Below are 16,947 nucleotides of genomic sequence, written 5' to 3'. Positions count from 1 at the left end.
ACCTCACAGGGTTGTTGTGAGGATACAAAGGAGGATGAGAGAAGGATACTGACAACTGCTTCTGATCCCCACTGGGGGAAGAGCAGAATATCAATATCTAAATAGGGGAGGGGCTGTGGCTTAGTGGTAGAGCATCTGCTTGGCACGCAGAAGGTCCCAGGTTCAATCCCCGGCATCTCCAGTTAAAGGGACCAGGCAAGTAGGTGATGTGAAAGATCTCTGCCTGAGACCCTGGAAAGCCATGGAGACGGGCTGTGGCTCAGTAGCAGAGCATCTGCTTGGCACGCAGAAGGTCCCAGGTTCAATCCCCAGCATCTCCAGTTAAAGGGACCAGGCAAGTAGGTGCTGTGAAAGACCCCTGACTGAGACCCTGTGGAGCCGCTGTCAGTCTGGGTAGACAATACTGACTTTGATGGACCAAGGGTCTGATTCAGTAGAAGGCAGCTTCATGTGTTCATGTGTTCAAATAAATAAATAAAATTCTCAAAAGAGCTTGTCCCCTTCACAATTGTATTCTATTGGAGTTCTTCAATTACAGCTGACCTCCAGACTACAGTGTTGTGGGCAGTTAGTAATATAGGCACATATAACTTGGAATCATATAGAATAGCAGCTTGAAATTATATAATGGTTGCTAGGAATGCTAATTAAAAGGATCTCTTGCTTAGAGACTGGAGGTAATTTTACAATAGACGAGATGCTAGTTAAAGAGCTGGGCTAAAAGCCATATGGCCTTCAATAACCAAAACATAAGATTAGAATGAAATATTCTTGCCCTTTTGTATTCTTAGAACACTTCCCAGTGGGGGTAATAGGATTTTCATTATAAGAACAATAGCCTTGTTTCCCATCATTTTCCTGTCATCTTATTATTATACACTATCCATCAAAAAGATATAATCCCATATCTATGTTGTTATCTGCCAGACAACCTTGTCTTGAAGGATGTTATTGTTTTGAGAAAGGTCTTGATCTTAGATATGGGGCGAAAACGCATGGTCTCTTTATCCTCCTTTATTCCCTGTTTCAGCCAGGATTCAGCCAGGATCAAACGCATGCGTTTCACCGAACGTGAGTTCGATCCTGGCTGAATCCTGGCTGAAACAGGGAATAAAGGAGGATAAAGTGACCATGAGTTTTTGCCCATGATGTCTGGGGAAGGATTATTCACAGATTAAAATTCCCAGAGAAAGGGTATTTAAGGGGTCTAAAATTATTTAGTAGTTCGGAGTTCTATAGCAGACATGCTGCCCCTGAGCTGTCTGTCTAAAGAATGTCCCCAGAAGCATGGCACATCCAGAGGTATGTGCGCTTGGTATTTTTTATTGTATCTTTTACTGAACAAGATCTACTTAAACTTTGTAATATTCTGTTAGGTTTTTTTCCTACAATGTAACTGTGACTGACTTTGTATTATTTTTGTAACTGATATGTTTTGTGTCCTGATCCCATATTCTTTTATACTCTGAAGTTTCTACAATAAAAGGGAATTTTTTTTAAAAACTCAAAGTTTGTATCACTACTTATGGGGCAACCAGTTAAGTAAGATAACATATTTCTTAGTGAAATACAAATTATAGAAACCTAGTTGCCTTCACAGTACTGACCGCTTCAACAGAAATCAGTTCCCCTGGAGGAAATGGTAGCTGAAGAAGACTTTATGGCCTCACATCCCCACTGAGCTATTCACCAACTTTGGTGAGAAGAGAAAGTATAAAAACCATTCAAGTGTCTTTCTGTGGGCATTTGTTTGTAGCACAGAGTTGGACTATTGACCTGTCTGTGATTATATGTATTGTGATCATTATATGCATATGAATGTAATATTGTATTATTGAATGTGCAGTTGTTATTAAGGATTTGGTCCACTTGGTGGGATTCTCAGTTGTGTACTTATTATGGGAGATGACTATGTAGTTTGGAATATAGTTACTTAAGTATAATTATACAGCCAAACAAACAGCCTAAATTGCTCAGCTTATTATTTTGTGTGTGTGAGTAATTCAACAATTTGTGCAACTGTAGCTCCACACTTTTTTTGTTGCTTGGGTTAACCTCCAGGTGGTGGCTGGAGATCTCCTGCTATTTCGACTGCTCTCCAGGCAATAGAGATCAGTTCCCCTGGGGGAAATGGCCACTTTGGCAATTGGGTTTGGGGAGGGGAGGGACTTCAATGCCATAGAGTCCAATGGCCATTTTCTCCAGGGGAACTGATTTCTATTGCCTGGAGGTCAGTTGCAATAGCTGGAGATCTCCAGCTATCACCCGGAGGCTGGCAACCCTAAGCTCAGTGGACAGCCCTTGAGACTAGCAGACATGTTCTGGGATTGGAATGACAGCCCCCAGATTGGAATGACACCCCTGGGACTAGCTGTCATTCCAGTCCAAGAACAGATCTGCTAATCCCAGGGGCCGTCATTCCACTCTGAGGGCTGTCATTCCAGTCCCAGATTAATGTCTCTGGAACCCAGACACCTTACTGGAAAATCCATTCCACATTTTCTTTGCAACTCTTTTTGTGCTGTAATGGATGTGTCACTGGCCACCAAGATCAGGTTAATTCATGCCATGGTATTCCCTATTACTATGTATGGGTGTGAGAGCTGGACAATCAAGAAGGCTGATAGGAAGAAATTAGATTTCTTTGAAATGTGGTGTTGGAGGAGAGTTTTACAGATACCCTGGACTGCCAAAAAAACAAATCAGTGGCCCTCGGGTGGAGACATCCACCGACAAAAGAAAGACTTCTACATGCTTAGGGACTGCCACATCCACTCAAACATCTTCTGCCTGAAGCAGACCCTTTCGCCCAATTGAAAGGCAGAGCTGGGGAGGGCCGACATTTCCATCCTCACGCTTCTTGCTCTAGAGCACCCCCTTGTGGTAGGAACGGTCATGCTTCCTCTTGTTCGGACGGGACTATTCATGTCGTAAAACCATCACCGCCATTATAACCATCCACATTTATAAGACAAAAAGTTCTGTGTTTGGCATTCTCACGGGAATCCCAAGTTGCACTTTTAATAACTCCCCTTGCAGCAGGTGCGTGCCGCCTGGCTGTCTCTTCAACTCTCCTGGGCCCACCTGCTCCAGAACTTCCCAGCCCGTTAAGATGCCTCTTCCTTGTAGATGGAGTTATATGTTCCTGAGAAGATGTTCTGCCAGGCAGAAGAAACACTTTGGTGGCAGAAGGAGGTCGCTTCCCTTCCACAGACCTGTTGTAGCTGGTAGGTGTTAGCACAGGCTTTGCTAATCCATAGTCAGTAACATAAGCTCCGATTTGCTCTGGAAAGACTCACAAGATGTCTGTTTTTTCAAGATGCCCCTTTCCTTGCAGACCATAATATTTCTTTTTTCCTTTCAGTGCTGTCTCTTTCTACAGCACAGTCTTTTGCATGTGCTTCTACAGTCTCTTTCTATGAGAGTTTTTATTTTTAACGTGTAATTTGGAGTATTTACTTCAGTAGCAGAAATTTTACCTGAGGAGGAGGAGGCGGAAGAAGAAGAAGAGTTGGTTTTTATATGCTGACTTTCTCTACCAATTAAGGAAGAATCAAACCGGCTTTACAATCACCTTCCCCTCCCCACAACAGACACCCTGTGAGGTAGGTGGGGCTGAGAGAGTTGTGACTAGCCCAAGGTCACCCAGCTGGCTTCATGTGGAGGAGAGGGGAAACAAATCCAGTTCACTAGATTAGCCTCCACTGCTCATGTGGAGGAGTGGGGAATCAAACCTGGTTCTCCAGATCAGACTCCACTGCTCTTAACCACTGCTCTTAACCACTATACCATGCAGAAAATTGTGTGGTTAAAGAGTGAGTACTGGAAGAGTAAAGCGTGAGCAAGCTATGTGTAAAGGCTGGCTGTACTGCAATCATTCTGACTGAAGTATATCTTTACAAAAATGATGTTATACAATAGTGCGTGTGTGTTTCAGTATGGAAGGCTAGAGACATGAGTTGTTTATACAAGATAAATCCATCCATTGTGATGACAAGAGACCATCCTAATAATATTCTTAGGTAAAAAATAAGCAAAAATACTTAATGAATGAACACCATATTGTTTGAAGATGTTCTGCTGCTTATAGGCAAATTTGGTAAGCTTTACCATTTTAACCATTTTCCAGAAGAAATATCATATTTCAGCCTATTTCTGAGACAGTGAGTGAATCTTAAATAAGGAGTGTGGAAGATATGAGTAGGAGATAGGTAGGCAATATTTTCCATAGCAAGCTTTACAGGATGAAAACCAGGGAATGGTATAAAATAATTCAGTGCCAACTCATTATTAAGTAAATTCCGAGCAGATACTAATTATAAATTGCGCATAAGGGCGAAGACAGGAATGAGGCTCATGTGCAAAGAGAAACATTCTTTAGACCAGAACTCTTAGAATAAGAACATAAGAAAAGCCATGCTGGATCAGACCAAGTCCAGCAGTCTGTTCACACAGTGGCCAACCAGGTGCCTCTAGGAAGCCCACAAACAAGACAACTGCAGCAGCACCATCCTGCCTGGGTTCCACCGCACCTAATACAACAAGCATGCTCCTCTGATCCTGGAGAGAATAGGCCTGCATCATGACTAGTATTCATTTTGACTAGTAGCCTTGGATACCCCTCTCCTCCATGAACATGTCCACTCCCCTCTTAAAGTCTTCCAAGTTGGCAGCCAGCCCATCACCACATCCTGGAGCAGTGTGTGTGGGTTAAGTGCCGTCAAGTCGCTTCCGACTCATGGCGACCCTATGAATGAAAGTCCTCCAAAATGTCCTATCTTTGACAGCCTTGCTCAGATCTTGCAAATTGAAGGCTGTGGCTTCCTTTATTGAGTTAATCCATCTCTTGTTGGGTCTTCCTCTTTTCCTGCTGCCCTCAACCTTTCCTAGCATGACTGTCTTTTCCAGCGACTCTTGTCTTCTCATGACGTGACCAAAATACGATAGCCTCAGTTTAGTCATTTTAGCTTCTAGGGTCAGTTCAGGCTTGATTTGATCTAGAACCCACTGATTTGTTTTTTTTGGCAGTCCAGGGTATCCGTAACACTCTCCTGCAACACCACATTTCAAAGGAATCTATTTTCTTCCTATCAGCTTTCTTCACTTTCCAGCTTTTCCTGGGGCAGGGAGTTCCACAATTTAACTATGCATTATGTGAAGAAATATTTTTTAAAATCTGTTTTGATACTTGTATCTGAGAAGGGGCAAGAGACAGGGAACTAGGTAACATTTCACTAGCAATCTATTCCCTAAATAAAAATTGGATAAGATGTCAGAAGGAGGTCAGTGAGATCTTCAAGGTGAACGATGCCACATTTTCCTGACAAGCTCTTGTGACTTTAACAACAGCACGACTGGCAGAACTTCAACAGGTGAAGCTTTCCTCATTATTGGGTCATGCCTGCCCTCCTTTCCAAGACACTATCACATCCATCCTACTTTCCATTAACACTGGTGGTTTGCTTCAAATTACACCTTTGGGAGAAAAGTGGGGTATCAATAGCTCAATGTGCAATATGCAAGAAAAGCCATCTAAGCTAGTGGCAATCTCCACAGCTTGTGGCAGAGAGTTCCATAAGTTAACTGTGCATTCCCAAAAGCTGTGCACAGAAATTAATTTTCTGTTTGTCGTGCACCTACTGCCAGAAAAATTCATTGGCTCCAAGTGACTGGCTTATTTTTTTTAGCCATCCTCAAAATTGGTCCCACCACTGCATTTTGAATGCACGTAAGATGATCTTTCTGCTTCTCTCTTTCTGTCTCAACCTCTTCATCTCACGCTTTCCCCAAAAGATAACCTGTATTTATAAATCTGAAATCTTGGCATGCCACTTTTTTTACACAGTGAAGATCAGTGCCTATAACCACCTCATGCCCCACAGAACAAACCCACGACCTCCAGCTTTTGCTGGCTTGGAGATGCAGTGATGGAAAATACTACTAGGGAGGTAAAACTCAAGTTAAAAGACACCTCCTTTCTCATGCCCTCAGTTTCCCCCTCTGTCTTGCCCTCTTCTCTTCATGGTACTCTCCTGTTTTTCTGCTACTGGATGGATAAGCGAGTCTGGATGAGTAAATGGATGCATGCCTTTGCATTTATTCGTTTATATCCCACCTTTCTCTCCAGTTGGGACTCAAAGTAGCTTTTGAACATCGTTCTCCCCTCCTCCATTGTCTCACAACCACCCCGTGAGGTGGGCCAGGTTGAGAGAGTGTGATGGGCCCAAGGTAACCCATAAAGCTTCCATGGTAGAAGTGAGGATTTGAACCCGGATCACCCAAGGTCCCAGACTGCCACTCTGTTGTGGCACTCCCTGCCCCAGGATGTGGTGATGGCTGCCAACTTGGAAGGCTTTAAGAGGGGAGTGGACATGTTCATGGAGAATAGGGCTATCCATGGATACTAGTAGTTATGATGCATTCCTATTCTCTCCAGGATCAGAGGAGCATGCCTATTATATTAGTTGCTGTGGAATACAGGATGCTGCTGCAGTCATCTTGTTTATGGTCTTCCTAGAGGCACCTGGTTGGCCGCTGTGTGAACAGACTGCTGGACTTGATGGGCCTTGGTCTGATTTAGCAGGGCTTTCTTTATGTTCTTATCCACTACTCCATACTGGTTCACATTTCCCACTGTTAATCTAATGACAATGAGAATCCCTGATCTCCTCCTCTTTCCCACCATTGCTTTCCTCTCAGGCTTCCTTCCTCATTCCAGGTGCCCCCTGCCCAAGTCTCCAAAGGATGGAGGATGGCAGTGGAATGGCCAAACTTACAATGGCAGAGTCACCGCCCAAACACCCTGAAGGTATGAGAAACAGCAGCGAAGTGACGGAGTTCATTCTGACGGGATTGTCCCATCAGCGTGGCGTCCAGCTCTTCCTCTTTGCCCTCTTCCTCACTTTCTACTTGATTGTCCTCCCCAGCAACATCCTAATCATTGTCACCATCCGGGGTGACCCTCATCTCAACTCACCCATGTACTTCCTGTTGGCCAACCTCGCTTTCTTGGACCTCTGGTATTCCTCCATCACCGCTCCCAAGATGTTGGTTGACTTCTTTGCCGAGCGCAAGATCATTTCCTTCTGGGGGTGCATCGCTCAGCTCTTCTTCCTTCATTTTGTGGGTGCCTCTGAGATGTTCCTGCTCACTGTCATGGCCTACGACCGCTATGCCGCCATATGCCGGCCCCTGCACTATACCAACATGATGAGCCGGCGTTTGTGCATCGTCCTGGTGCTATGTTCTTGGTTGGGGGGCTTTGTTCACTCCACCATCCAGGTTGTGCTGATCATCCGCCTCCCGTTCTGTGGGCCCAATGAGCTGGACAACTACTTCTGCGACATCACCCAAGTGTTGAGGATCACCTGTGCCAACACCTTTGCTGAGGAGATGGTGATGATCTTCAGCAGTGGCCTCATTTCCGTGGTCTGCTTCGTAGCCCTCTTGGTTTCTTATGCCTTTTTACTCTCTGTGCTGAAGAAGAACTCCGGCGAATCAGCCAGCAAGGCCCTCTCCACTTGCTATTCTCACATTACCATCGTCATTTTCATGTTTGGCCCCGCCATCTACATCTACGCCCGGCCCTTTGATGAATATGCCCCTGACAAGATTGTCTCCGTCTTCCACACAATCATCTTTCCTCTCCTGAACCCCATCATCTACACCCTCAGGAACAAGGAGATCACGACTGCCATGAAGAAGGTGGTCCGTAGATACTTCCTCTGCAAGAAGAACTGAGGGTGAAAGAAGGGCAGCCATCTTGGATTCTTCATTTCATGACCAAGTCATCAGTGACCTCCAATTACCAAGTGTGAACAAATGTTATTGGCTTTAATAACAAAATGTCACTAGGAGGTACAATTCCTCCATGATTCGTCAGCGGTTACCTGGTCTTGTTCATGCTGTGAAACTGAGATCCAACTGTTTTGTGGGTGACACTCAGTTTTCACTGGTTAAATTATCTGTGGTGGCATTTTAACCTCATCAGCCAGATGCCCATTTGTAGAAACAGGTGATGTCAAAAGAATTATGGAGAAATGTCAATTTGCTGTGATCCCCCACCCCCATGCTATAATAGATTATAAAAAGTCATCCTTATTTGTGTGATCTGTCAAACCTGGGTTTCTTTAAGTTAAGGGGCTTGTAATGAAGAAATTAGCCTTTGCTAGTCGCTGTATTTATTAATTAAACTTTTATCCAGCCTTACTTCTTACAGGGAATTTAAGGTTATTTAAACAAAATTCCCAGACAGTCTCCCATTCCAGGGACTGACTAAACCCAGATCTGATTATCTTCAGCAAAGTTACTGTATCAAGTGCCTTCCAACCACACACTGGAAGTAAAATATGAAAATATAAAATATATTTAAATATAAAATAAACATGACCAAGTTAATATGAATGTCTATCTACAAGGGAATATATGTCATATTTTAATAGCCTACAGCCATGGACATCTCAGATTCTGTATGGTGTAAATGTCCTTCAGTAGTATGATGTCCAAACACTGACATTTTTTGAATGCCTATAAATAAAACCCTGGCTCAGATTGTCCAGGGCCTATCCAAGCATTACAGAAATCTCTTCTCGTCTGCCAGCAATTAGGAAGAATTCTCATCTAGACATTAGGAAGAATTTTCTAACAGTTAGAGCAGTTCCTCAGTGGAACAGGCTTTCTCGGGAGGTGGTAAGTGCTCCTTCCCTGGAGGTTTTTAAGCAGAGGCTAGATGGCCATCTGTCAGCAATGCTGATTCTATGACTTTCGGCAGATCATGAGAGGGAGGGCACCTTGGGCATCTTCTGGGCATGGAGTAGGGGTCACTGGGGGTGTGTGGGAGAGGTAGTTGTGAATTTCCTGCATTGTGCAAGGGGTTGGACTAGATGACCCTGGTGGTCCCAACTCTATGATTCTATGTACTCAGAATATAGAAGAATGGACTTAACCAGGAGGCCACTTATTTTGGCTGGTTCTAACAACGTTTGCTTCTGAATCTTTTATTAAAGCCATTTGCAAAAATGGATTGTATTTGTTCTATGTATCAGAGAAAAATTGGGGAGGAAAGGCTCAGGAAAAAAAAACCCTGTCAAGCTCATTAAATACCATTCCATATCTAATCAAAGCCCGAGGTAGCATTCCCCTCCCCACAACTGGAGATTGAACCTGTGTCCTTCTGCACGCCAAGTAGATGCTCTACCACTGAGCCACAGCCCACAGCTGCCCATCAGAGTAGGCAAATCTGCACAAATTGATAATATGCTGCTGTATTGTGAGACCCCCCCATCTCTTAATTCTGCTCAGACCTTGCCTGAATTTTTGTTTAAATGGACAAGCAAGCAAGCAACGGTGACAAATGACCCCACCCTTTCTTGGCTCCCCCTCCCCCATGCAAACTAATAACTGCAGCTCTTGCAGGGGGAAATAGGGTGTTTTTATTAAGTTTTGAAACTTAGTTCTCCAAGTGTTCTGTCTTCGCATCCTGGGTGACGTCAAAGCCACAACTTTGGAGAGGAAAAAAATAACTCCCTCTGGGCCACCAGGATTTCTAACCCCTTAATGCCCTGAGCTGCAGTTCGCTTTATCAATATCCAGAGAGAGAAATTGAGAAATCATCTTTTACCAGCTCTCACATGCCTGCTTGGTTGTATGCGGGGAGTCCAAGGCCTGGACACCAGAATATTGGTGCCTTCACAATGTGATCGGCCACAAAGAGTCATGCACGGGGCAACATCAGAGCAAACAAGTGAGTAGAGCAAGAGGGAAGATTAGACCTTAAACATCCTAATGCAAAATTACTCTTAAGAATCTGAACCTGTATTCTAATTCAACTGTGTTTCTTGATTTTCATATTTTATCAACAATTTTCATTTTTTGTGGGGGAGCGGTTGAAGAAGAAGAAGAGTTGGTTTTTATATGCCGACTTTCTCTACCTTTTAAGGCGAATCAAACCGGCTTACGATCGCCTTCCCTTCCTCTCCCCACAACAGATGCCTTGTGAGGTAGGTGGGGCTGAGAGAGTTTGGAGAGAGCTGTGACTAGACCAAGGTCACCCAGCAGGCTTCAGGTGGAGGAGAGGGGAAACCAACCCGGATCACCGGATTAGAGTCCACCACTCATGTGGAGGAGTGGGGAATCAAGCCCAGTTCTCCAGATTAGACTCCACCGCTCCTAACCACTACACCACGCTGGTGGATTGCTATTGCCTGCCTCTGTGTAGCAACCCTGGACTTTCCTGGCAGTCTCCCATCCCAAACCCCACCCTTGCCCTTGCATACTAAAAGCATTCAAGCACATTGATCAGTTTCTTATCAGATGACATCTAAATGAACTTAAAAGAAGAGTCTCTTACCTTGGTTCCATAGTCTTATGTGCTGTCCGACTTGATTCTCTGAAGGGGAAAATGGGGTGGTCTCTGCCACCCTTTCCAATCACCTCTATTCACAACCAGCCCTCCAACCACTTGGCAATACCACCCAGCTGGGCTTCTCTCTCAGTTTTGCACTTGATTTATTTTATACACATAATAGTAAGAAGCTTTCTTAATCAGCAGCTGCTCTCTCTCTCTCGCTTTCTCACACACACATAGAGAGAAATATATAGGAAATGGAGTTCTTGGATTGGCTTAAGGTACTTCATCAGTGTCACAAAAAGCGAAACTCCCCCCCAATGGTGTCAGTACTACCCTGGAGTCAATGATCCAAAAGTATTGTGGGCCTGTGCATTGTACCCCTTTGAAGGTATGCATCCTTTAACGGATCCTGTGCTTCTTTACATGGTTTATTAGTGGCACTTAGCCTCGATTAAATGGAATCTCCATGTTCAGAGAAAGTATTTATTTGATTTATTTAAATCACTTTTAAGCTGCCTTGCCACCCAATTTATCCTCCCTAACATGGTGAATAACCGAAAAGTTTAAAACAGGCTGATGACTGGTGGAAAAGGCGAAACTTACAGCACTGATAAACCAAAAAGATAATATGCAATTTGTGGGAGAGTGGGAGGCCTGGAGAAATTACTGTGAAAATGAATTGCAAATGGGGACGTTTGTGGGTTATTCCTTGATCTAATCCGTTTTATACTACTTTTAGGGACAACGCTATATTAGTATATATAGTTACTACAATAATTGACTATGTGATAGATAATAGATAATTGGAATATATATATATACATGAAGATATTTTATTTGATTTAGACATAAATATATATTTACATGAATATAACAATATAAGGATTAGAACGATATTCAAAAGAGTATACAAATTTATATTGAGATTGACGGAGATGAAGGGGAAGTCTTATGTTTAGTTTAAATCTGTTTGTATTTTCAACAATAATTTACTATTTTTATTTTTTATTTCAATGATTTTAATATTGTTGATTTGTCTGTTTAAATATTTTGGAAAAAATAAAAAAATATTATTAAAAAAAACAGGCTAATAATTTTGGGAAAACTGAAGCTTTCACCAAAATTAAAAAGCGCATTAAAGAGCTTGATTATAACAGCGCTACTTTTCGTGCTCGCCATGTTTGTCCATCTCAGTTTTTCAGAATACCACCACCACACTGCTTATACTTGCCTGCTTGTACTTACTATTTGACAACTCCTCGTCTTTCTAGAGCCTTCTGTTTAGCTAGACTGAATGCTAACCCCTCTATGGTTATGCAGGGCAGAATTTTGAATATACCATACCCAGACAGGACCTGTCCTTGCTCTTCAGGCTCTATTGATTCATTAGCTCATGCCCTCTTGGAATGCCGCTTTTATGAGGAACTTTGATCACGTTATCTCTCTCCCCTTTTAACATATAAATCTAATGCCTCTGTGTCTGACATAATGCCTTTTTTATTAAGTGACAGGGATCCCAAGGCTACATTGTCAGTGGCAAGATTTATTTCAGTCCTTATATCCCTCAGACATTAGATTTACGCTGCTCAAGATCAATGGATCAAGGAGCTTCTAAGGCAGGGGTGGGGAACGTCAGGCCCGGGGGCCCTATAAGGCCCGCGAAATCATTTGGTCTGGCCCTTCGTGGGTCCTGGCAGATCTCTAGCTCAGAAGGATCTAAGACTGGTGATCCGCCCCCTCCCATGGACAGCAATAGCCTCTATTCAAGGCGAATGTGAGTTTGTTTTGCTGAGAAAAGGAACCTTCTTTTCCCCTTGCAGAAGAGTCATTAGCTATGGAGCTGCTAGGACCACCCAAGAAACTGTGTTAACCTTTTCCCACCCGGGCCGTGGAGAAACATGGCAGACACTTGGAGCAATCTTTGGTCGTGCCTCTTGGCTAAATGTTTGACTGAATATAGCAGGCTAATTTTTAAGTTGATAATTTTGTATGATGTTATAAATATCCAAATGGCCCTTGGCAGAAAAAAGGTTCCCCACCCCTGTTCTAAGGTATAAAGGAAAACAGGCTGATAGACAGACAGACAGATAACCATCAAGTTAAAGCTGACTTATTGTGAGGGTCTCTGTCTTTGTGTCTCTGCTTTCCATCACCTGCGGTATTATCAGTGAACTCGTAAAAGCAGTTCACACCTTCTGGTCTCAGGCGCCAGGCCTGATGGCCCATGTATCTTCCCCCCCGCTGTTTTCCTGCCAGTACTCCCTCAGGCCGGTGCGGCCTTGGAAGTGTGATAGCCGCACCAGACTTCCTGGGATCCGTCTGATGTTTTGTATTATGCCAAGCTTGTAACTTCCCATAACAATAAGTGTGAACCCCAGTGCCCCAGTGCCCTGGAGTCAATATATTCTGTAAACCCGTATAGCCCCTCACTTGCAACTTTCTACCTGTGCCTGTCTCATCTCCTGAAGGCTTCAATAAATCTATTGTTTCTGTATCAACGTCTGAGCAACTGATTTGGAGAAGCAAACTCAGAGAGGGGGATCTCTCACATTAAGTTGCAAGTCCTTGCCTCTCGGACTGCAGCTGTACCGCTTTGGACAGAATGTCAGCCGACGAGGACACCACCCCTATCCCCGATGCCCCCAAGGATCCGGACGAGCCGGAGAAGCCGGACCCGAAGGAGGAGGGAGCCAAGCCAAAGAAACCGAAGGGTCGCGCCCCCGACCAAGATCGGGACGAACGTCCCCGGGGGCTTACTTATTGGCTGGACTCTCCCAAGGGCTGGTCGCTCTCGCGGACTGCGGCGAAGGATCGCCGGTTGGCCTTCCCCAGCACGGGACTCGAAGGGGACCCGGCCCGCAAAGAGGCCCTCATGGAGGAAGAACGAAAGCAGTGGCAGGAAGACCGCCGGGCTATGCAGGAGCAGATGGAGACCATGCAACGCGTAATGGGTGAGATGGCCACGGCCCTAGATGCGCTGAAGTTGCAACCTCCAGCCGGTGCTCCCCCAGACGGGGCGCCGGTAGTTCCGCCCGCAACCCCTGCCCCCCCGGCCCGTCGGGACCTGAAAGTCACGTATGACGGGTCGGGAGACCAGTTGACCTTTTTTATGGTCCAAGTAGACATTTTTATGCGGGAACAAGGCCGAACCTTCGTTTCTGAGGAGTCCCGGGTGCAGTACGTGGCTTCCTTACTGCAAGGGGAGGCGGCTGCCTGGATGGTGTTGCAGTATGAACTCCGCTCGCCGGTGCTGCGAACCCTGGACGAGTTCATGGTAGCACTCCGAAACCGTTTTGAGGACCCGACTCTGGGTGAGCGGGCTAAAGCCTCCCTGATGCAACTGCGCCAAGGGACTAAGTCGGTGGCGCAGTATGCAAGTGAGTTCCAGTCACTGGCTAGCCGAATTCTGGACTGGAGTGAAGCTACCTTGGTACAATGTTTCAGGGAGGGTCTCAACCCAGACCTCCAACATTGGGCCTTCATGCAAGGGAACCCCCCGGATGTGGAAGGTTGGGTTCGCCATGCTGCTGACATCGAGAATCGCAAGCAACTCCTGAACTTATCCAAGCAACGGCTTGGGCGAGACCCCAGGCCCCGAGGTGACCGTGGCCGGGAACTCCGGCAAGGGGGCGGCGGGGGTCTCTCGGCCGCGGAACGCCGCAAGCGGTTCGAGGCCGGCGTCTGCCTGATCTGCGGGGGAAAGGGTCACTTTGCGTCGCAATGCCCCTCTCGCTCAGGCCGTCCGACCCCCCCCCGCCAAACCCAGGCCGAGCCGACGAAACCGGCCGCCGACAGCCAGCCTCGCCGCAGAAGTGGACCACTGAGCCGGCGCTCCGGCGCACCCTCCGCTCTCCACGCGCGCCCCCAGGATGGGGCATCCGACTCTACGGTCCCATCGGGGTCCCGGATTACAAATACCGTCTTTGATTCGGACGGCTCCCCGGAAGCCACCACCCCGTCCCCCTCTTCCAGCGAGGAGGAAGAGTGGGAACAGCCGGCAAAAAACGCCGTCGGTCTGCTGTAGAGGGGGCTCCGCAGCAGACCGTCCCTATCGTTGTGCAAGGAGCTCCACCGATGGTAAGCGCCCAAGAGGACAATGTATTTGTGCGTGTTCACCTGTCCCTACCCAAAGGGGGTCCCCCGTTAGAGGTCCCCGCGTTGGTCGACTCGGGGTGTGCCCGCACCATGATAAATGAGGAAACTGCCAAGAAGTTGGGTGTCCGGCGCAAGCGGCTTCCGGGACCCCTCCGTTTTTCCCAAATGGACGGGAGTGACTTTAAACGGGGCCCTGTGACCCACAGAACTGCAGCCGTGATTATGTCCGTGGGGGAACATTGGGAACGGTTGTATTTCACCATCGCCCCTATTGTAACCCCTGTGGTGTTAGGGATGAACTGGTTAAGGGGACACAATCCCTCCATTGATTGGGTTAAACGGGTGCTTTCTTTCCCCGAAAACCCCTGTGGGTTGCATGACAAGGAACGGGTACTCAGAACTCCAGCCGCCGCACTGGTAGGGTCCCCCGCCCCAGTCTCTCCTCAATTACCCTCTGAGTACTCGCAGTTTACTGATGTTTTCGATGTTAGAGAGTGCGACGAACTGCCTCCCCACAGAGAAACGGACTGTGCCATCGAGATTGTAGGGGAAGGCAAACTGTCTAAGGGAAAGGTTTACCCCATGAGCCCCAGTGAAAAGACTGTATTGCGAGACTATCTGGATGTCAATCTGGCGAGGGGTTTCATACGCCCCTCCAAGGCTCCTTATTCAGCCCCAGCTTTCTTTGTAAAGAAAAAGACGGGAGATTTAAGACTGTGTATTGACTTTCGCAGACTGAACGCAGTCACCCAGTCTAATGCTTACCCCCTCCCTCTTATTCCTGACCTTCTAGCACAATTAAAGGAGGGCCGAATCTTCACCAAACTGGACTTGGTAGAAGCCTACCACCGCATTCGCATCAAAGAAGGAGACGAACCCAAAACGGCCTTTTCCAGTTGTTTTGGGATGTTTGAGTACCTGGTCATGCCGTTCGGACTTTCGGGGGCTCCGAGTGTCTTTATGCAATTAATTAATGAAGTTTTGCATGATTTACTGTTTCGGGGGGTGGTGGTATTTCTCGATGACATTCTTATTTACTCTGAGACCATGGAAGAACATGTGCGCCTAGTGCGAGAAGTGCTCCAGCGGCTGCGGGAGCACAAACTGTATGCTAAGGTGTCCAAGTGTGAATTCCACCAACCTTCTATTACATTTCTGGGGTATGTGATTTCCCACCAAGGGTTGGAAATGGACCCCGCCAAGGTCCAGGCGGTGCGGGACTGGGAAACCCCCACTACCCGCCGCCAACTTCAACAGTTTTTGGGGTTTGCCAACTTTTACCGGAATTTCATTCCCAACTTTGCCCAAGTTGCGCTTCCCCTCACTGCCCTGTTGCGTACCAAGGACAGGGGGGCTAGCGCCGCACTCCCCTCAGCCCGTCTGCAATGGTCTCCCCAGTGCCAGCAAGCTTTTGAACGTTTAAAGCTACTTTTTTCATCCGAACCCGTTTTGGCTCACCCGGATTGCACCAAGCCCTTCGTGGTGCAGGTGGATGCCTCGGATGTAGCCATGGGCGGGGCCCTATTGCAGAGGGATGAGGGGGGACGGTTGAGGCCATGCGCCTACTTCTCCAAGAAGTTTTCCCAGTCCGAAATCAACTGGGCCATTTGGGAGAAGGAGGCAGCAGCGGTCAAACATGCCCTTACCATATGGAGACACTTCTTGGAGGGGGCCGAGCTGCCGTTCGAAGTGTGCACCGATCACAAGAATCTTGAGGCTCTCAAGGGAGCTAGAAAACTCAATGCCAAACAAATTCGGTGGGCCCAATTTTTTGCAAAATTCCGGTTCACCCTCAAACATGTCCCTGGCAAAGAAAATGCCCTAGCTGATGCTTTGTCACGACTTCCCCAGTATCGCAACGATTTCGATCGCCCCGTCGACTCCCTGTTCACTCCCGAACAGCGAGGGGAAGTCCCTGGCTTGGCCGTCACCACCCGATCCCAAGTCCGCCAACCGGAGACCCCCCCTACGCTCAAAGGTATCCCGGAAGTATTCCAACAGCGACTCCGGGACGCCTCCTTACAGGAGGAGGAGCACCATCTCCTCCCTCCTGGCTTGGAACGAACCAACACTTGGTGGGTGCAGGGGGGGAAACTATATGTCCCATCTTCCCTTCGCAAAGAAGTATTGGGACTTGTACATGGGGCCAGGCTAGCGGGTCATTTTGGTTTCGTAAAAACGCTTCACCTGGTTCGAAGGCAATTCTGGTGGCCCGGTATGAGATCTGATGTGGAGTTGTATGTGCGCAGCTGCCCCACCTGCGCCACAGCCAAGAAACGGATGGGAAAACCCCCGGGGCTTCTCAAACCGCTTGAGAACCCCTCCCGTCCCTGGGAAGTCATCGCCATGGATTTTATCACCGACCTACCTCCAAGTCGGGGGAAAACGGTTCTCTGGGTTATCACAGACCTCTTTTCCAAACAGGTTCATTTCGTTCCATGTGCAGGTCTTCCTTCAGCCCAGGGCTTAGCTAAACTGTTCATCACGCACGTCCTCAGGCTACA

General features: G+C 46.8%; 1 protein-coding gene across 1 annotated transcript; it reads left to right on the top strand.

Moving 5' to 3' along the window:
* Window positions 1–6,810: 6,810 nt before the first annotated feature.
* Window positions 6,811–7,740, top strand: LOC130489593 (olfactory receptor 734-like). Its single transcript, XM_056863351.1, has one exon. It carries the CDS (start codon window positions 6,811–6,813, stop codon window positions 7,738–7,740), a length of 930 nt encoding a protein of 309 aa, XP_056719329.1.
* Window positions 7,741–16,947: the final 9,207 nt, after the last annotated feature.

This window comes from Euleptes europaea, chromosome 18, assembly GCF_029931775.1.
Source record: "Euleptes europaea isolate rEulEur1 chromosome 18, rEulEur1.hap1, whole genome shotgun sequence".
In the NCBI taxonomy this organism is placed as follows: Eukaryota; Metazoa; Chordata; class Lepidosauria; order Squamata; family Sphaerodactylidae; genus Euleptes; species Euleptes europaea.
Note: the sequence above shows the minus strand (reverse complement) of the source record. Positions and strands in the feature narration are given on the sequence as shown.